General features: G+C 39.6%; 1 protein-coding gene across 2 annotated transcripts in view; it reads right to left on the reverse strand.

Annotated features, from left to right (window-relative positions):
- The window catches only part of PLA2G4E (phospholipase A2 group IVE), a 144,051-nt gene that overhangs the window by 39,801 nt on the left and 81,835 nt on the right, over positions 1-22,415 (reverse strand). For both annotated transcript variants that reach the window (XM_036736285.1, XM_036736286.1), the window contains exons 3-10: positions 20,265-20,401; positions 9,546-9,677; positions 7,820-7,860; positions 6,310-6,352; positions 5,217-5,280; positions 1,137-1,303; positions 886-978; positions 325-362 (exon numbers count right to left, since the gene is read on the reverse strand). In XM_036736285.1, coding sequence (XP_036592180.1) covers positions 325-362; positions 886-978; positions 1,137-1,303; positions 5,217-5,280; positions 6,310-6,352; positions 7,820-7,860; positions 9,546-9,677; positions 20,265-20,401 — 715 coding nt within the window. The remainder of the gene's footprint in view (positions 1-324; positions 363-885; positions 979-1,136; positions 1,304-5,216; positions 5,281-6,309; positions 6,353-7,819; positions 7,861-9,545; positions 9,678-20,264; positions 20,402-22,415) is intronic.

Consider the following 22,415-nt stretch of genomic DNA (forward strand, 5'->3'; position numbering starts at 1 on the left):
GGTGAAAGCCTCGTCCTTAACCAGGAGCTCCTCTTGAGCTTTACCCCTCAAAGTATAGCAAAGGAAGTGGGAGCATAGTTAAATACTCAGTGGTAGGAATTTCCATCAAAAGCTCCTACTTCAACATCTCAGTGCCATTCCCCTTTCTTCTTCCTGTGCCTCTGCCATTCCCTTGGGCTTCTTAACATGTTCAACAGGACCTAGAGCCCCCAAGAAACTGGAGAAGGATTAGTATAAAGTTCCAAGGTGTGGAAAATAGTGAGAACAATAGAAGAATGGGAAGGGAAGCCAGATAGAACTATAAGGATGTGGAAGATACTTTACCAGTCTTTGGCTGTCACATGTAAATCACAGTTTTCACTCTGAGAACCAAGAAAGGGGAAGAGTCTTGTCAGTGTTGTGATATTTCAGAGCAAACTAGCCCACCCCAAAGGCTTACACATTCCCTCATCGATGCTCATTGACCCCCAACTCTGCCTACCATCCCCATGAGCTCAAATCATCACTCCTCACACACCGTCACACTCAACTTTCCTCACATTCTGTCTTCTGTACATGGTTTTCCTACTCAGCCTTTCAGTATCTCTTTTCCTACCATGCAGCAGCACCCATATATCACTAAACAACTCCTTAGACAGCCTCTTGCCCCCCATGTACACAAGTCCTATATGTTTCTATTAGATAATGCCAACTGTACTCTGAAACTATGTTGTCCATACTTCTGCCTCTCATGTGAGCATACACAGGCAACCTTCACAATCTGATAATTGGATAAACACTAGTTGCTTTACCCCATCTCCAAATCACCTCTTGCCACCGGCTCTCTGACTCAAATGAGCCTGGCTAGGGAGCCCAGGTAACTCTTCCCTGATTCCTAATACTCACCATAGGTATGGTCAACTCTTGTCCATCTGGGAGGCAATCCAGGGACATGCAGACAGAATGGTTTCTTTTATGGGCACCACAACAGCAGGAAAGCTAAGAGAGAAGTTTCTTTAAAAAGGAGAGTAAGACTTCTCCTATAGACCAGGTACCCACTCTCCTCCATTTCCCAAAAGAACTATGTCTTGGAACCAGTTTAGACCTGGAAGCTTCCCATGCCCACAGATGATTTATAAACATCCAGTGCTTCCTACCCCACAGGTCCATCGGTTCCTGGGCACCTCCACATGCATTTGTGGCTGGAAATATTTGGAGTAGTGGAAGAAGGCAAGATCTGGGCATTGGTTGCTGGAGTTGTAGCAGGGTGAGATATGCAGGATGTTTTCATAGGATTCACTCACTGTCACAGTTAGCTGTTTTCCTATTAATAGAACGCAGAAGGTCACAGAATTTGAGGGTTGAAAGGGACCTTATGGCTATATACCCCAGCCTGTATCTGAAAAAAATCTCTGTAATATTTATCTATCCAACCATCTATCAGTCCATTATCTATCTATCCATCTATCTATCTATCTATCTATGTCTGTCTGTCTGTCTGTCTGTCTGTCTGTCTGTCTGTCTATCTATCTACCCATCCACCTATCCATCCATCTATCTATCTATCTATCTATCTATCTATCTATCTATCTATCTATCTATCCATCCATCCATGTATTTCTCTATCTATCATCTATCTACCTAACCTCTGCTTGAAGACCACTAGCAAGGGGAAACTATTCCGCATTAGGTAGCCTGTTCCACTTAGGGATAGTTCTAAGGTCATTTTGAGGCACAGTGGCTTGGGTCCTGTACTTAGTGTCAGAAAGACCCAAGTTCAAATCCCACATCAGCTGCTTATTTATTCTGTTTCTTTAACCTCAGTGTCATCATCTGTAAAATGAGGGAATTAGACTTGATAGCCACTAAGGTCCCCTCCAACTCTAAATCTATGATTGTTAGGAGATTTTTCCTGACATGAGGATAAATATTTCTCTTTGTAACTTCTCCCTATTGTTCTGGCTTCTGGGACCAAACAGAGCATGTCTAATCCCCCTTTCATAAAACAGCCATTCAGATACTTAAGAGTTATCATTTCCTTCTTCCTCCTCTGCTCTCCTTAGTTTTCTTCAGGCTAATTATCCCTAATTCCTAATTATTCCTATTCCTTCAACTAATCTATACATGATAGGGATTCCATGCCCTTTACTATTATGGCTTCCCTCCCCCGGACATGCTACTATTTGTTGGTGGTCTTCCTTAATCGTGCTGCCCAGAATGGAACACAATATTCTAGATGTGGTCGGGCCAGGGCAAAGTACAGCCAAATGATCACTTCCTTCTCATCACACTGACTCCTATTATTCTTGTAGTCCATTAAAACTTCCAGATCTTTTTTCAGACCAACTACTGTTTAGCTATGCCTGCCCAACCTTATACTTGTAAAATTGACTTTTTGAACCCAAGTGGAAGACTTTACATTTATCCCTGTTGAATTTCATCTTGTTAGATTCAGATAAGGCTCTAGCTCTGGGGTGGCAAACTTCAGCCCAAATCCAGCTCTTCCTCTGTTTTTGTATGGCCTGTGAGCAAAGAATGGTTTTCACATTTAAGATTTTAAAATACAAAAACCATCCCTAGGTTGCAGGCCATACAAAAACAAATTCGGTAGTGGGCTAAATTTGGCCCATTGGCCCATAGTTTGCTGACTGCTGTTAGGTGGTTAAGATCTTTTTGGATCCCAAGTCTGTCACCCAATGTATCTGTCACCAATCTACCCCTCCTAGCTTTGGGTCATTTTCAAACTTGACAGGCATGCCATTTCTATCTTTATTTAATTCATTGATAAAAATGTTAAACAATACAGGGTCAAGAACAGATCCCCGAAGAATTCTACTGGCTACCTCCTGCCAAGTTGACATAGTAGGTACTTAGTAAATGTTTATTGACTGACAACAGGATACCCAGTAAGAAAACAGGTTTTGAACAGTTCTACAGCCTCATACAAAATACATATAGAACAGAGGAACAGTAATGACTTCCCTACAAGTTTTTGGAAGCTCAGAGGTGTCCCTGGGCAATCTTCTCCCTGATTCTACCTTTTAAGGCTAAGATTATTGCGAGAAGAAAGTCCCCAGACATTCCTCCACAAACTCATTATGATGTCACTTGTCAGAAATGACACATTGAAAGCTGGATGGGTCCTTTGAAATCAGCTAGTCTAACACCTTCATTTTAGAGAAGAGAAAACTGAGACCCTGAGAATTAAGGTACTTGCCCAGGGTCTCACAGCCTGTAAGTATCTGAGGTAGGATTCGAACTCAGGTCTTCCTGAGGTGAAGTAACACAGGTACTAAGTGGCAAAGCTGGTATTTGAACCCATGTTGCTAACTCCAAAACCAACACCCTTCCCACAGCACCACACTGATGTTGTCAAGGAGGATGCTGGGCCAATATGGTTTAGACTTGCCAACCCCTGAAATCCCATCTAGCTTTAACTAGCAGCAGGATTAGGGGCAGCTAGGTGGTGCAGTGGATAGAGTACCACCTTGAAGTCAGGAGGTTCTGAGTTCAAATCCAGCCTTAGACACCTACTAGCTGTGTGACCCTGGGCAAGTCACTTAACTCCAATTGCCACCCTGCCCAAGACTATTTACATGCAAAGAAGTGGCAGGATTGCCTATGGACTCCTCCCTCTCTACACCCCTTTTCAGCTCCTCCAACCCACATAGCACCCACAGTATTCTTTCTTCTTCCAAGGCTGAGGCATTTGCCATGGAACCCTGGACCTCTGCCAAGCTAAATCCAATCTCCCAAATCATCAGGAGAATAGGGAGTGGGATCTGTGGAAGTCTCTGGGAGGGTAAGAGAGCGCCCTGAGTCTGCTTTTCAGGAGCAGTTCCTACAGTCTGATCACGAGAAAGACTTCTCCTAAATATTTACTGTGGATCGAGGAAGGAAGAGAAAAACTAGACTGATCACAGAAGGGACTGATACAAGCGGGAGGTACAAGTTTTGAGGAAAAGAGTAAGATGTTGAACCCAGTTTTTCTGGTGGAAGGCTAGTCAGAGAATACCTGCGAGCAGAGCCTAGGGAACATGGGAAGAACTGAGAAGGGAAGGGTCTATCACATTTGACCTGAAGGCAAAAGAGGGTATACCTGGGACCCACACAGAAACAGACTTTTCTCCTTTAAAGACCAAATTGGTGGTGGGAGGGCGGGGTGGAGATTAGAGGGAAGGACGAAGGAGAAGTAAAGAAAAAATGATAGCCTTGTAATGAAGAAGGAAAAATAAGGATGCCTCTTAGGAGAGTTGAGAAAATGAACCTCCCTACCTTCTTTGCAGAGGTTGGGGAATATGGGTGTGGAATATTGTATACACCCTCAGATGTGGTAAATGTAATGGCTTAATTTTGCAAAACTGTTCCCCCACTCTTCTTTTATCTTATTTATTCTTTGTCAAATGAGATGACTCACTGGGTAAGGGAGGAGTATATTCAGATTCAGAAACGAAGTGATGTAAAAACAAAAGATACTGATTGCTCTTAAAAAGAAAATTAAAGACCAGGGAAAGTGAAGGCTAGGGATTTGAGAAGGGAAATTTCTCAGGGTCATAGAATTTTAGAGTTGGAAAGGATCTTACAGGACATTTTGTCTAATCCCCTCTAATGGGGAAATTAAGGCCATGGCGGAAGGGGGGACAGTACTTGCCCATGCTTATACAGATAGTAAGTAGCAGAGGTAGAATTAACATTTTAATTAATATTTTACAAATTTTATTCATTTCTTTTGTTCTTTTACATCATCAAAATTTTTCTAAGTATCCTTTCCCTCCCAACTCTCAAAAAGTCACCTCATATAAGAATATTTTTTTAAAGTGGGGGGGGTGGGGGTTGAATCAACAAAACAGGTCAATATATCAAAAAATGTCTGAAAATAGATGCAATGTACTGCCCTATAGACTTCCCAGAAATGGTTAGCCCCAAGTCCTTTAACTATTGCTGGTTTGGTTCTGGGAATCTCTCAGGGAATCTGTGGGCCCTTGGGGAACAAGTTCCATTCCACAGCTGTCCTGAGACAATGAGGGCAAATTTAAATCTACTTAGGATGAGGCCATTCTGAGGATCCCTGAAAGAAGTTTCATGTATACACCCCTTCTCCCCACCACTGCCCTCCAAATTCTAATAGTGCTTCTGAAACCGTGGAAGCTAAAAGTGGACTTTTCAGAGAGATGAATACTTCATGTGGCTTTCCCATACCTCACCCCTGCCCATTGAAGGAAATAAAAGTCTCTTACTTTTTTGATTCTTCTTCTGTTTTTTATGCTTCACATGGACTTCCAGGCAGGAAAATTGTCTAGACTGTAACAAAGGAAATCTCTATTAAAAAATCTCTGTGGCACAGTCTATCTCCAACTGCTCCTGGCCATAGGAAAGGGTCTTGGCAGAAGGGAAAAGAGTTCAAAGTGACAGGGCAATTTTGTGTGTGTGTGTGTGTGTGTGTGTGTGTGTGTGTGTGTGTTGGAGCAAAATGGGTCCCAGAGAAGGCTAAGGCAGGGTGAAAATACAGAACCACCACAGGTAAGAGATGATTCAGAGGAACTACAGTTCATGACTTTATCCAGATCTGGAGAGTAAGGCCTGGGAAGCAGGCCTTTCCTTGGCTAGGGAAGAAATGGCTAGCTATTTATATCTGTGTCCCTACATAAACAAACAAGACTTTGGCAGAGGTGGATGGGGAGGAGGAACATGAGAAGGTGGCAGAGGCAGATTAGATCCCATTACAACAAGATCCTAAGGCCTGTTCAGATTCTTTGCAATGCCCTGGAATGGTGGGTTATTGAATACATTTGCTTGTAATACCTGGACTGACAGCTGTAGCTAGGAAAGCCTTGTCTGTTTTTGGAGATTTCAGATGAAGAGAATTTGAACTGTGGTATGTGAGGGGTTGGTAAAAAGAGGTCATTACTAGGGAAACAAGAGATCTCCAAGATTATTATCTAGGAGGGAGCAAACAGGTTAGGCATGCATACATCCACAGGGAAGGGTGTTCCCTTTGCTGGAAATTAGCTGAGAGTAGGGCTGGGCATAGTTCTGCTCCTTTGGGGTAGCTGAAGGACCCTAAAGGAGATAAGTCTGAAATATCAATGAAATAACCAGCAAAGGGCATCATGGATCTTCCCGCAAGTGTGCATCCCCAACTATCTACTTCACTTTTTCATACTTCCAACCTGTCCCATAAAAATCCCACTTGGGAGGCAGCAGTGGGTGTGACTTTTCAATGGGGTCAGAAGGGTCCAACTTGTGGTCAGTTTTCTCTCTTACATCCCCATTGCCCTTCAAGGCTGCAGGAACTTGTTCAGCTAGAATTGCTCAAGGAGAAATAGTTACCACTAGCACGCCATTGGTGAGGAGTCTTTCAGGTGGAGTGGGGCTGAAAAACAAGATCAAATCCTCCAGTCAGCTACTATTTCTTGCAGAAGCACCCTTTTCCCCACAGTCAGTCAGACCAGTGGCTCCTCTGAAGGGAGCCCAGATCTTGGCTAGGATTTCTATAATGGTTACAATACCTTCCTCACACCCAGCACCAGTTTTCTGGTGTATCAGCCTAAGGACTACCAGGGATATACTGATTCAATGAGTCATTCATTTATTTGTAAGCTTTATAGACCCTCCCACTGGGACTAATGATACTCTTCCAGTATCTTTCAGAGGGAAGAGAATCTTGGGAGGTAAGCAATTTAACTATCATCCTGCAGAGTTTAACTGTCATGGTGGGAGAGAGACTGCGTGAGGTGCCAAGAGGTGCTAAGAGGACTTATTTCCTGAGAAACTGGGTGAATTAATGATTAAAGAGAAAGACTGGAGACATTTCCTGAGAGAATAGAGTTTAACTCTTATGTTATAGAGAAGGCATCCTAAAGAAAATTATTGGGAAATTTTGTTAAGCTAGAGAGAGGTGAATGGTGGGACTATCTTTCCAGAGTTGAAAAGCTACCAGTTGCAGGTGATAACTAGAGGTGACTGGCTATAATCTTTCTCATTGTGATATAATGTTGAAATATTTAAATATATCTTTGTATAGTTTGTCATAGTGTTAATCAATTAACATATATAACATTGACATATCTCATATATTTATATATATTATGTTAGACATATAAATTAACTCTATATAGCTTATAAAACTGATATAATAATAAGAGCCAACATTATATAGTGCTTACTGTGTGCTAAGTGCTTTACAAATATTATCTCATTTGATCCTCACAACTCTGGGAGGAAGGCACCATTATTATCCCCATTTTATGGTGGAGAAAACTGAGGCAAACAGAGATTAAATGACTAGCCCAAGGTCACACAGCTAGTATGTGACTGAGGCCAGATTTGAACTCAAGTCTTCCTGACTTCAGATCTGGTGCTCTATCCATTGCACCACCTGATATTTATTTAAGTCTATGAGACAAGGGGTTTTGATATTGAGAGAGAAACTAGTGAAAGCTTATGGGAAAAGAGGACACTAGTTTGTTTAATAATCTGGAGTGGGAGATCAGAGCTAATTGATTACTGAGAGAGATTGTGTATTTATCTTAGTTTATGAGGAAATATCAATATCTTGATTGACCTAGGACTTAGGATAAGAATTAAGAAGGAGATGAGCCTGTAGCAACTAAAGAGAGATATGATCATCTCATCTTGGCCACATGAGGTGGCAGAATGGGGGGGGAGGGGAGGCAGGGAAGTTATTCCTAAACCTTGCTAAACATCCATTTATTTATTCAACATATCTATTGAATTTACTTACTATATTCAAGACATCGTTTTTGGTACTTATATGTAGACTAGTAGGGGCCCAGACTTGGGAAGCAACCATTCTAGAGTGATATGGAAGCTCACTCACCTCTCCTCCAGCAAGAATTCCACTTCGAGTTCTTCCATGCCCTGCCAAGAAAAAAGGAAAGAAAGAAATCATCTCTGAGTTATGACCCTGTTCAGCTGGTATTTCCCTGCGCCAGAGAAGCCCTTGCAAACACAGACACTATTGGCTTTTAAGATATCGAAATGCCTCTACTCTCTTTACAAAGGCTGCTATTGCTGTCTGTGAAGTATGAAGCACTGATCATGGGTATTGTAAGATCTAGAGCTGGAGGTGCCCTTAGAGATTATCTAATCCAACCTTTTCATTTTATAGATGAAGAAACTATCTCAGAACAGTGAAGTTCTTTGCCTAAGGCTCCAGAGGAAGGTAGAGAACATAGATTTAAAGCTGGAAGGGACTTCAGAAATTATCTAGTCTAGTGTCCTTATTTTACCAATGGGAAAACTGAGATCCGGAGAGGTCATACAGGTCACATGTCATAGACTCAGAAGTAGAAGAAACATTAAGGGAGCACCTTATCTGGGCTTTCTGTTTCAAAAACCTAGCGAAGTTAAGTCCATGGCTATACAAGGAGCAGAATCAAAATTTAAAACTAAGTTCTTTAAATCAAGTGATTTTTGAGGCCTCTTTTTCTGACACATAATCCCAAGGCTTTCCTTTACTTGTGATATCCCCACCAATTACTGCTCTATACCAGTCATTGACCCTGACAGGTACACCAACATTTGAGTCTGACATCTGGTCATAGAGCACATGAAGCTGAATAAGGTTATATCGCATCACCTTTCTAAGACAGTTTCTTCATCTATAAAATGAAGGAAATTATCTCTAAGATTCTCGGGATGGGGGTCCAAAACACACTTGCACTTGGGTCCAAAAAAATCACCTTCACAAGTACAAGATGGTTGGGAAAAGGCTAGACAGTAGTTTGATGTATTTAGAGCTCAATATGAGTCAACAGTGCCTGATGGCAACTGAAAAAATGCTAATGAAATATTAGGTTGCATTAAAAAAGGCACAGCTTTCAGGATTAGGGACGCAATTGTCCTGCTCTACTTTGCCTTGGTCAGACCACTTGAACATGGACTCTATCTAGAAGCCAAGTCAATGATTGGTGAGTCCTTACATGGAATTTCTATTATGAGAAGACCTAAACCACATTTACTTTCTTATCCTTACTTACTTTTCCTAATTACTTATCTTGCTCTCTACTTCAAATTCATTTTGATCTGCTCAGCCTCCACAATGGTTACTGATCTCACGTGGGCACGTTCCTTCATTCCCATCCCCTTTAGCACCCTTTTATGTTTTCTCTTCCCATATTAGCAGATCAAAGTTCCCATGCCAACCAGTACAGGCACTGGGGCCACGAGTGACCATTATACTTCCAGATTGAGCAAGATAGTGGACCCAGTTTCAAATACAGAAACAATAACCCAAGAACATGAGAGATTAATGAGGTCTCTCTCCTACCATGTCTGTCCCTGTTAATTAGGCATATTGTACAAGTCTAGACTTTGGTTTACTGGCATTGTCTCTGCCCAATCTGGTGGATTAGGCTGCTCACCTCCTGAAGCAGGAGGCACTACCTGGGAAAGTTTGGGCAAGTCACTTTACCTCACTGGGCCTCAGTTTCCTCATCTGTAAAAATGAAAGGGTTGGTCCAGATGACCTCTAGGGTCCCTTCCAACACTGTATCTGTCATCCTATGAAGGACCTGTGATGTGCATTGAGTATCTTTACCCACCTCAGGGTTGAGTGGAAATTTCACATGGGTCCTCTCTCGGAAGCAGAGCTTGCTGAGATCATAGAGGACGGTTAAGAGGTGATCATTTGGGGTAAGTGAGTCCTCATCGCAGACACTTAGTTCAAGCACGTTCTGGGGAGAGAAAGAAGAAGAAGGATAACAGGAAAGGAGAACCTTCAATTACCAGAACTTCATTGCTTTAATTCTTGGAAGAGAGAATGAACATGACCAGAGATTGGCCCCAGTGAGGATATGATCCTTTCACTGCCTTCACCTGGCCCACTCCAGGCTACTTACTACTCCTTAATCCCGTTCAGATCTTTTCACTGTTCCTTTTTTGTATATAAGTATCAGTCTTGCCCCCATTAAGGTGAAGATTCTTTAGGAATCTAGTTTGCTCTACTGGTGTTACAATAAACTTTGCTACCCTGACTGAAAGGAGGCTTGAGTGCTTGAATTCTTTCCAGGCAGACTGGCCCTGTACCCTGACATTTGGGGGTTCCCAGTAACCCCAAACTGCATCAGATAGAGAGTTGGCAGGGTCTTTAGAAACCATAAAACCAACCTCATCATGAGGGAAAGTAGACAAGGTGTGAGAGGTAGTGTGGTACAATGGAAAGAGTGGAGAATCTGCAACCAGAAAACCTGGGTCTGAATCTCTATTCTACCACATATCTGAGAATCTTTGAAAAAAATCATTGATCAATAAAATTAGAGGGTTGAACTAAATAGGATTTTCAGGTTCCTTCTAGCTGTATAGCTAAGGGATTTTTGAGTCAGAGGATCTGGATTCATTTCCTGGCTCAGCTATTCCCTGTGTGACTTTGGGCAAGTGACTTAACCTCTTTGGGCCTGAGTTTCCTCATGTGTAAAATGAGGGAGGGAGAGTTGGACCTCTAAGGTCCCTTCCAGCTCTCAGTCTGTGATCCTATGATTTTACAGATGAGGAAACTGAGGCCTAGAGCAGTTAAGTGACTTATCCCAGGTCACACAGATAGTAAGTGGCAGAGCCAAGAGTTTCTACTGTATTGCATTACTGCTAGGAGAGGACACAGGGACTTGTGGTTGAAAATGTGTGTGGGCATGGAGTGGTTGACACAAAGGTCCCTCCTGAGACAGGACAGAGCTAGTATAAAAAGGGGAAATACCTCCTCCCTCTTCTTATCAGTCCCTTGGGGTCTGATTATTCCTCTGCTTCCCACTCACAGGATGTCAGGCTGTCAGGCATCATCAGAACTTTGGGAGGAGGTGAGGCTGGCAACACAGTCCCAAGATATTTGCTTATGATATCACCCTAAATTGGTCCCATTTCAAAGGACCACTTCCTCTGGCAGATTGTGGGATGTGGGAGGATCAGGATGGGAAGGGCCATCAGTCAAGATGCCTACCCAGGCAAGGAATGCAATAGGTTTCTTGGCCCCAAGATCTAGGCACAACCCCTTCACGTGGAAGCCCAGAGTAGGGGAAACTGTGGTTTTGGTGCTGAAAGAGAGACAGACAGAGAGAAAGAGGCAGAAATATAGAGAGACAAAAAGAGAGAGAGACAAAGAGAGAAAGAGATATAGAGAGAAAGAGGCAGAGACAGAGATAGAGACAGAAAGAGAGACAATAGAGACATAGAAATAGAGGTATAGAGAGAAGCACAGAGGGAGACAGAGACAGAGAGAGACAGACAGATACAGAGAGAAATAGAAAGACAAAGAGATAACAGAGACAGAGATAGATATAGATATGGATACGGATATGGATACGGATACAGATACAGATACAGATACAGATACAGATATAGATATAGATATAGATATAGATATAGATATAGATGTAGATATAGATGTAGATATAGATAGACAGACTGATGAGACAGAGAGAAAAGGGTTTCCAGGAAACTTTGCACCCAGCAAAATTTGATGGGTCTTGAAACTCCTTTGGTTAATTACCCCTTAGCACTGTATTGATGATATCACAGTGTAAATATTTTAAGTTAAAACACCTGTTTTGTTTTTATTTTATTTTTTTAAATTTTTTTTGAGGGGAGAAGGCAGGGTAATTGGGGTTAAATGACCTTGCCCAAGGTCACGTGTCAAGTGTCTGAGGTCAGATTTGAACTCAGGTCCTCCTGACTCCAGGGCCAGTGCTCTACTCACTGCACCACCTAGCTGCCCCTAAACACCTGTTTTAAGTAGCTCTATGTCTAAAGCCTGTCCTATTTCTTTTCATTTTATTTTTATTATAAGTTCCCAATTCTCTCCCTTCCTCCATGCCTCCCCAGGCTGTTGAGAAGGCAAGAAATATGATATCTAATACAAAAATTGTGGGAATTGAGTGAAACACACTGACTCCATCTTGTGATTCAATTCTGGAACTAGCTCAGTTTCCTCTCTATTTAATTATGGGACTAGTCCAATTTCTGTTTTGTAAGAAAACCTTATTTAATTATGGGAATGGTGAAAAAACTTTATTGCACTGTTTGAACCTAGCCCTGCATGGTTGGGAAGGTAGACCACTTCTACCTGTTTCTTAGAGACTCTTAAGTAAGGATCTAGGGTATGCTGAGTCATATTTAAAGATGGATGCAAGGAGTTTTCTCACAATTACCCATCTCAAGCAACCCATATGTCTTATCTGAAAACTGGCCCCTTACTGGTCAATCAGCTATTGTTTCCCTATTCCTTTGATTGAATATAGACACTTGGGGGGTGGGGGTGGAGAGACACCTCTTTTTCTGATTTTAAGGGAATTGCACCTGTTTACTCTCCCCCTCCCAACTTGAAAAGCCCCTAATCTTTCCTCCAACTAGAAATCAGATTACCTAATCTTGTATTCTGTTTTATATTCTATTAATTGTTTTCTTTTGTGCATAAAAATCTGTCTCTCCCTGTATTCGGGGTCTGGTGCGAAGCTGAGGACTCCTAGGTTTGATTTGTTATGCAACTGGCATGCATTGCTTAATAAATTGATATGCTCAGAAGCGTGAACCTTTGTTTTTTCAGATATTTCAGCTTTCACCTATCACAATATGAAGTCATGCAAAATATGCTTCCACATTAGTTAAAAAAGCAAGAAAAATAAAGACAAAAAATTGCTTCAATCAGCACCCTAAGTCTATCTGTTCTCTATCTGAAGGGTGATAGCATTTTTCTCCTACTTCTGCTCATTTCACTTTGCATCGGTTCATATAGGTATTTGTAGGTGTTTCTGAAACTATCTCCGTCATCATTTTTTGCAGTGCAATAGTATTCCATCATATTTGCGTATCATAACTTGTTCAGCCATTCCCCAATTGATGGGCATCCCCTCAGTTTCCAAGTTTTTGCCACCACAAAAAAACTGCTATAAATATTTTTGTTCACATAGGTCCTTTTCCTTTTTCTTTGCTCTCTTTGGGGTATGGACCTAGTAGTGCTGTTGCTGGGTCAAAGGACTGGATGATTTTATGGCCCTTTGGCAATAGTTCCAAATTGTTCTCCAGAATGGTTGGATCAGTTCATAGTTCCATCAATAGTACATTACTGTATCTATTTTTCCACATCCTCTTCATTTTTCATTTTCTTTTTCTGCTGTCTTAGCCAATCTGATAGGTATGAAGTGGTACCACAAAGTTGTTTTAATTTGCATTTCTCTAATTATTAGTGATTTAGAGCATTTTTTCATGTGACTATTGATAGCTTTGATTTCTTTCTCTGAAAACTGCCTGTTCATATCCTTTGATCATTTGTCAGTTTGGAGAATGGCTTTTTTTCTTATAAATTTGGCTCAGTTCCCTATATATTTGAGAAATGAGATCTTCATCAGAGAAACTTGCTATACATTTCCCCTTCAGTTTCCTGATTTTTTTTCTAATTTGGGCTTGTGCAAAAACTTTTAATTATATATCATCAAAATTATCCATCGTACCTCCTGTGACCCTCTTTATCTCTTTTTTAGTCATGAACTTCCCCTATCCATAGATCTGACAGATAATTTTTTCCATGCTCCCTTAATTTGCTTGGGATATCACCCTAAGCCTGTCCCATTTCAAAGGAACACAAGAAATCCTCAGGGACTTGGTCCAGACTCTGGTTATCATGGGTCCAAATGAACCCAGAGATATGTGATTACTTCATTGGTTGATTTTCATTGAATCTTTTAAAAATTGAACTAAATTCCTCATTCAATAAAAATCAATTTTTCTTACCTTACCCTTCTTCCCGCAGTGGGGGGAAAACCCCATATAACAAATATATACAATCAGAACAAATTTCTGAACTGGCCATGTCCAAGAAACAAATGTCTCAATCTGGACTTTGATTCCATCACTTCTCTATCAGGAGACGGGTAGCATGCTTTATCATGAATCCTCTTGAATTGTGGTTGGCCATTGCTTTGCCAAGGGTTTTTAAGTCTTTTTGAAGTCACCTGCACAGTGTTGCTGTGTTGTACAAATTGTTCTCCTGGTTCTGCTCATTTCATCAGTTTACATGAGTTTCCCAGGTTTCTCTCTCTCTCTTTTCTTACAGCACAATAGTATTTTATTACATTCATTTACTGTAATTTATTCAGCCATTCCATAGTCTATGGGGATCCTCTTTGCTCTCAGTTCTTTGCCACCACAAAAAGAGCTGTTATAAAAGATTTTGTAGACTTTTTCCGCCTTTGGTCTCTTTGCGGTATAGGACACTTAGGGGTATCATTGGATCAAAGAGTATGCATGGTTTTGTAACTTTTTAGGCATAATTCCAAACTGCTTTCAAGAATGTCTGGACCAATTCACAACTCCACCAAATGGTGTGTTGAAGTGCCTATCTTTCCATAGCAACTTCAGCACTTATCATTTCCCTTTTTTTGTCAACTTTGCCAATATAATGGATGTAAGGTGAAACTCAGAATTGCTTTAATTTGCATTTCTCTAATTATTAATGACTTGGGGAATTTTTTTCACATGACTATTGATAGCTTGGATTTCTTCTTTAAAAAACTTCCTGTTCATATCCTTTGGTCATTTATCATTTGGAGAATGGCTCTTATTCCTATCAGTTTGAACCAGTTCCTTTTGTTTCTTAGAAATGAGATCCTTATTAGACAAACTTACTGCAAAGACTTTCCCAGCCCCTTTGGCTCCCCAGTTTTCTGTTTCCTTTGTAATTAACTCTGTTGGAACAACAACCTTTTAATCTTATATAATCAAAACTGTCCATTTAATCTTCTGTGATCCTTTTTATAGCTTGTTTGTGAACTCTTCCCCCATCCATAGATCTTATAGGAAAGTTCCTTTTTTGTTTATGATGTGACCCTTTTATCTAAGTTATGTGGAACTTATTTTGATATATTGTATGACATATTGAAGCAGCAAGGTGACACAGAGGATAGAACACTGGTCCTGGAGTCAGGAAGACCTGAGTTCAAATATGGCCTCAGACACTTACTAACAGTGTGACTCTGGGCAAGTCATTTACTCTCTATTTGCCTCAGTCTATTGGAGTAGGAAATGGCAAACAATGCCAGTATCTTTGCCAGAAAACCCCATAGATAGTACTGGCATGATATGATCTCCAGGGTCATGAAGAGTTGGATGTGATTAAACAATTGAACAACAACTGTGAGATGTTGGTCTATAGCTAGTTTCTGTCAGGTTGTTTGACAGTTTCCTCAACAGTTTTTGTCACATTGAGTTTTGAGTCCCACTATGAGACACTACACAATTGCATTTGTTTGCTTCTGTATTTTATTCCTTGTTTGTTCATTGTTTGTCTTTTGTTCTCAAAGAGGACCGTGACATCAAGAAGGTGATGTCATGACTTGCAAGTGAATTGGATATAAGTGAGGGAGGGTTGTGCAACCTCAGCAGCTCACTCTCTCCTCCAGAGAGAGGTCTAGTGGCAAGATATACATCAGGACAACTGGAGATGGCCAGATGCAGTGGGAGACCTTGGCCTTTTTAAGCTACAGTTTCACCTGGGTCTCAGTTTGACTGAGGTAACGCCTATTCAGTGATTAAGGCTAGGTAAGAAATGAAGCAAGCAATGGCCTCTTTTACCTAGTCAAAGACAAACAAACAAACAAAAAAACCAAAATTAATTTGGGAGGGGAAGACCTTCAGGGTTTCTGGCCAAAACAGAAAAAATTGCTATTTACACTCACTCTGAGCCAACAAAGTCCAAACAAGGATCAAATGAGGCTTGTTTGTTCCACTCAATCACTTTTTATTTCCTAATCAGTACCAAATAATTTTGATGATTACTGTTTTGTCTTATAGTTGGGATTTGGTATTGCTTGGCTCCCTTTCTTCCAACTTTAAAAAAAAATTATTTCCCTTGAGATTCTTGACCTTTTGGTCCTCCAGATAAATTTTGTTATTATTTTTCTAGCTCTCTGAAATAATCCTTTGGTAGCTTGATTGGAATGACACTGAGTATGTTAATTAATTTAGGTAATTTGTCATTTTTATTATACTGATTCAATCTACCCATAAGCAACTAATATTTTTTCAATCATTTAAATCTATCTTTATTTGTGTAAAGAGTGTTTTTAAATTATATTTATATAATTCCTGCATCTTTCTAGGTGGTCTACCTACCAAGTATTATGCATTCTGTAGTTATTTTAAATGGAATTTCTCTTTCTATATCTTCCAGCTGGATTTTGTTGTTATACAAAATACACAGAAATGCCGATGATTTGCATGGATCTATTTTATATCTGCAACTTAGTGGGAATTATTGTTTCAAATTAATTTTTGTTTGACTCTCTATAATTCTCTAAGTAAATCGTATCATCTGCAAAAAAGCAATAATTTTGTTTATGCCTTGCCTTGCTTATTCTCTCAATTTCATTCTTGTCTTACTGTTACCGCTAGTATTTCTAGTGTGATATCAAATAGTAGTAATGATAATGAACACCCTTGCTTTATCCTTGATCTTATTGGAAAGGTCTCTAGTTTATTCCTATTACATATAACAATGACTCTTGCTTTTAGATAAATATTACTTATCATATCAGTGAAAGGTCCATTTATTCCTATGTTTTCTATTTTCTTTTTTGGAGTCAATTGGGGTTAAGTGACTTGCCCAGAGTCACACAGTTAATAAGTTTCTGAGGCTGAATTTGAACCCAGGTCTTCCTGCCTCCAGGGCCAGTGCTCTCTCCACTGCACCACCTATCTGCCCCTATTCCTATGTTTTCTAGTGTTTTTAAAAGAAGAAAAGTTATGTCTTGTCAAAAGATTTTTCTGTGTCTATTGATATACTCATACGATCTTGTTGTTCTTGTTATTAATATAATATATTATTTTGATAATTTCACATATATAGAATCAACTCTACATTCCTAGTATAAACATAGCCTGCTCATAGTGTATATTTTCTGTGTATGTTGTTGTCGTCATTTTGCTAATATTTTATTTAAATTTTTGTATTAATGTTTATTAAAATATTGATCTATAGCAATAATTATCAAGCTTTTCATTCTCAGGATTCCTTTGCCCTCTTAAAATTATTGAAAACCCCAAAGAATTTTGTTTATATGGGTCATATCTGTCAACATTTACTGTATTAGAAATTAAAACTGATGCTTTAAAAATGTTTATTAGCCCACTTCAAATAGCAGTAATAAACCTGTGACATGTTAACACAAATAATATGCTAAATGAAAAATAACTATGTTTTCCAAAGCAAAAAAAAATTAGTGAGAAGAGTGGCACTGGTTTGCAAATTTTTACCAGTCTCTTTAATGTCTGGCTATTAAGAAGACAGCTAGATTCTTATATCTGCTACAGCATGTAATCTGTCGCAACATGTTGTTTTGATTGAATTATATGAAGAAAATCTGGCCTTACACAGATATGTAGTTGGAAAAAGGAGAAGCACTTTATTTTATTTTTTCGAGGGGGGAAGGCAGGACAATTGGGGTTAAGTGACTTGCCCAAGGTCACACAGTTAATAACTGTGTCAGGTGTCTGAGGCTGGATTTGAACTCAGGTCCTCCTGACTCCAGGGGCAGTGCTCTACTCACTGCACCACCTAGCATGGGAGGAGCATTTTAACAGGAAAATAGCTACATTATAAAAATAGCTTTGATGTCACAGACCACATAAAATGTTCTCAGATACTTTCAGGGGTCCTTGGATCACACTTTGAGAAACATTAGTCTATGGTTTTCTTTCTCTGCTCTGACTCTTGCTGCATTAAGGCCATATTTGTTCCATAGAAGAAATTTAGTAGGCCCTTTTCTTTTGCTTTTTTTCTAATTTATGTAATATTTGGAACTAATTTTTAAAAAATGCTTGCTAAAATTCACATACAAATCCATCTAATGTTGGATGCTCATTTCCAGGAGCTCTAAATGGCTGGTTCAATTTCTTTTTCTGATATTGCTTATATGGGTCATATCTATTAATATTCATTGTATTAGAAACTGATACTTTAAGATATTTATTTATTAGTTTGATGTTTATTGTTATTATCAAGCTGAGCATTTAAGTTTTTGTGTTCATTTATTTCATTTAAGTTGTCAATTTTGTTGGCATGTAATTGGGCAAAATCATTTCTAGTAATTTTCTTTACTTCTTCATTTGTTGTGAATTCACCTTTTTCAGTTTTTATTCTGATGGTTGATTTTTCCTCTTTCTTTTTAAAAATCAAATTAAGTAATGGTTTATCTTTTTTTAAAATAGCTCCTAATTTTACTTATTAATGCAATGGGGTTTTTTTACTTCCAATTTTTTTCAATTCCTTATAGGAGTTTTAAAATTTGTAATTTGGCTTTTAACTAGGCTTTTAAAAATTTGTTTTCTAGTATTTTTGGTTGTGTGCTCAAATCATAGATCTGTTTTTCTCCTTTTTATTGATGAAAGCGTATAGTAAAGTTATAAATTTTTCCCTTTGACTGAATACCAAAAATTATGGCATACTGTCTCATTGTCATCATTATCTTTAATGAATTTATTTATTGTTTCTATGATTTCCTCTTCAATCTACCCATTCTTTAGAATTAAGTTACTTAATCTCCAATTAATTGCTACTCAACAGAACTAACAGTTGGCACTTATTTCTGGGTCAAAGCCCCTTCATGTTGAATGTATTCATTCTTCTTGACCTAGTGGATAGCCCCAGGCCCCATTTAACACTGCACTGTAGGCCTCTACATTGTCATTTTCCTGGGTAGAGTTAGTTCCATTGTCTGGAGACCTCTAGTATCTCCCTATGCTGACCTAAACTGAAAAATGATTGTGATTTTTTTTCCTTGGATTTCCTAATCAGGACTTGGCCTGGTGCTTTTCTAGACCTTTGTTGAAGTAGTAGTGAGGGGGAGAAGAGGGACAGAGGGGAGCTGGACTGTGTGGCCTCTTCTTATTCTTTCATCTTGGCTCTCCCTCCAGTGAATTTGATGTAGATCTGGAGGTCCTAAGCTGAATGAAACCATTTGACGCTCCCTGGATGCTTTGGCCGCTTCTAAAAGAAACCTGATCTTCCCATAATCCTTGAGATAAAAGATAATCTTTGGTCACATCAGTCTTGAGCAGGGGTTCTTAATCATTGTTGTGTCATAACCCATTTGACAGTCCAATGAAGTCTGTGAACCCTTTCTCACCATAATGGTTTTTTAAAAATAAAATTTAAAGTTAACTAATTAATTAAATTTAATTTAAATAAAATACATAGAATTACCAAGGAAACCAAAGGTTAGTGAAAATAGAGATGAGATTTTTTTTTCCCCATTCAAGTTCATAGACTCCTCTGTAATTTAGCCTTGGACTCCTTGAGGTATATGGATCCTAAGTTAAGGAATTTTGATTTAGACCTTAGTCTTTGTGTTAGAAACAGAATAGCTTTAGATTCATAGTATAAAAAAATGCTAACTTTCCTCATTCCATCAAGGAAACATCTAGCCTACCTTGTCAACCAGCCTATCATCTGTCACTGTCATGTCAAAGGATTGTAGCTTTAGAGCTGGAAGGGAACCTATAAGTCACTCCCTCATTTTACAGATGAAGAAACTGAGGGCTAGAGAGCTTAAGTAACTTGTCCAGGGTCACATAGCTAATAAGTGTCTAAGGCAGGATTTGAACTGAGGTCTTCCTGAGTTCAACATTCTATTCATTACCCAAGACTACCTCACAAAGCTTAGAGTTAGAAGGAACCTCAGACATCATCTAACCCCTTCGTCTTATAGACAAGGAAATTGAGACTCAGAGAGCATAAGTGATTTATTTGTATAAAATCACATAGGTAGTAAGAGAACTAGGATTTAAATCCAAATCCTCTGACTACAGAACTAAGTGGCACAGGGCCTGGAGTCAAGAAGACCTGAGTTCAAATTTGATCTCAGACACTTACTAGCTGTGTGGCCTTGAGCAAGTCACTTAACCCTATTTGCCTCAGTTTCTTCATCTTTAAAATGAGCTGGAGAAGGAAATGGCAAACCACTCCAGTATCTTTGCAAAGAAAACCCCAAAAGGGGTCAAGAAGAGTTGAAGATGACTGAAAATTGGCTGAACAACAACAACCTCTGACTACAAACTCAACCCCTGTGCACTTGCATGTCATGGCATCACCTCCCTGATGTCACGGTCCTCTGGGAACGAAGGACAGATAACAGTAAAAAAAACCCCAACAAACTCACAACTTTTCTACTATACCAAATGGTTTCTCTGTCAAGACTACTACAGACACATTTAGAAATGACCAAGAAACACTTAGTCAGGCAGAAAGACTGGTTAGACAGCTGCAGTCTGCTGGACCTTACCTTAATCTGGCACTGGATCCGAAAGTTGAAGGTTTCATTCCACTCTGGGTTACGGCAATTGGAGATAGTTCTTGTTCTTGGCTTCTCATGGGAGGCGGTTGGGAGCCAGAGACTTACGAAACAGTCAGTCAGACTCACTGCCCCAGGAAGACAGAGAGGGTAGGAGAAAGAGATGGAGAAATCAGGGTCCAGAGAGGGGAAAAAATGGAATCCAAATCAGGCTGGTCCAAGACAAATGGTCCCCTCAGCCTTCTATGGTGACCTCCCTCACACCCCCTAATGAGGTAAAATTACACATGCAGGGAGAGACACCCCAGCTCAGCCCCAGGTCTGCTTGAAAACTTCTAGAACTTATTGATTTTTTACATGTCTCTCCCATTAGAATGGAAGCTTCCTGAGGGTAGTGACTGTTTTTGTCTTTCTTTGTATCCCTTGCTTTTTGCATAAACACTTTTTGCCAGACTGACTTTCTTTTGAAGTGACTAGAGAATTTCTTGGACATGAGTCCCAATTTTATTGCCTCAACTTTACCTCCAAGACCTGAAGACTCATCTAGCATTTCCAGTTGATTCCCTAGCACAGTGCACTTGATTCTTTGGCAAAATAAGTTTCCAAAATCTGGAATAAATCTTTGGTTATTCTAGAATACCAATGTATAATTTGGCCTGGATTTGACGATAAGATCTCTTCATCTAGACCAATAAGACTTTATTTCCTTTAAGGACTGGAGGAATTTGGAAAGAAAAACCTAGCCTGGCCTGGAAATGGAAGCAAGGTGAAATTTGGATGAGAAAATAGTAATCTAGATTGAGAAGTATAGTAACAATAGCTACCATTTTAATAGCCCCTCAAGGTTTGTAAAGCACTTTACAAATATTATCACATTTGATCCTTACAATAACCCTGGGAAGCAGGTATTTTTATTATAAATGTGGCAGTTGAGGCTTAGAGAATTAAAAATCCTTTCCTCTAGACCATGTATATACAAACGCTAATTCCCAGCATTTTGGGGTTTTTTTGGGGGGGGGTAGGGGAGTAGGGGAGAAGTATTACCTATAGATGGTATAAGAAGGGCAATGCAGTCTAATGCATAGAGAATTGATCTCAGATTCAGGAAGACCTGTCAGGTCCCACCTGGTTATGTGACCCCGGGCCAATCAGTATCCTGGAGACTCTCTAAGACTGTAAGTTTCAGAATAGTGGCTGTTGTGCCTTAGTAGAAAGAACTTCATCTTTGGGATAATCCCACATCAATCAAATCATAGCTGCAATCACCAGCACCACTCCCACCACCTCCACAACCCCCCCCCCCATAGTAGGCTTAAGCAAAGACCCTTAGTAGGAATTGATAAGAATCAGGAATTGCAGCCTCGTTGACAGAAATGGCAACACACGTTTGAAGAAATGTTTAGACCTTTTTTTGGGTCTAAGAAGAAGAGAGAGACGCCCAAGAGTCTGGGACCAACCTCAGTGTAGAGTCGTGAACTTTGCCTAGAGAAGAGCCTGCTGTAAATGCCTTGATCAAAAGGGGAGGGACAGTTAGGTCAATGGTGAGGATCCTGATTCAGTCAATAAACATTTATCAAGCCTCTGGGCAATTAGGTGGCACAGTGGGTGCACTGGGCTTGTAGTCAGGAAGACCTGAGTTCAAATCCAACTTCAGACACATATTAAATGTGTGACCTTGGGAAAGTCACTTAAACCTGTTTTCCTTTGGTTTCCTCATCTATAAAATGATCAGAAGGAAATGGCAAACAACTCCAGCATCTTTGCCAAGAAAATCCCAAGAGGGAGTCATGAAGAGTTGGACATGACTATAATAACTGAACAACAACAACAACATCTGCTAGGCACTGTAAGTGTATTATAAGTATATAATATACTATATATAATATACTGTACAAGTGTATATGTATAATGTGTATTATGTATATATAGTATACTATAGTGTATATATATATACATATATATATATATAGTATACTATGTAGTACACTATAAGTGTATAGCATGTTCTTGTTTAGGTAAAGGTTGAATTGGATGACTTCCATGGTCTCTTGCACCTCTGACATTTTGTGGTTCAGTAGAAAGAGTAACATATTTGGAGTCAGTAGACTAGGGTTCAAATCATGACTCTGCTACTTGATGCTT

Source organism: Trichosurus vulpecula, chromosome 8, assembly GCF_011100635.1.
Source record: "Trichosurus vulpecula isolate mTriVul1 chromosome 8, mTriVul1.pri, whole genome shotgun sequence".
NCBI classification, from domain to species: domain Eukaryota; kingdom Metazoa; phylum Chordata; class Mammalia; order Diprotodontia; family Phalangeridae; genus Trichosurus; species Trichosurus vulpecula.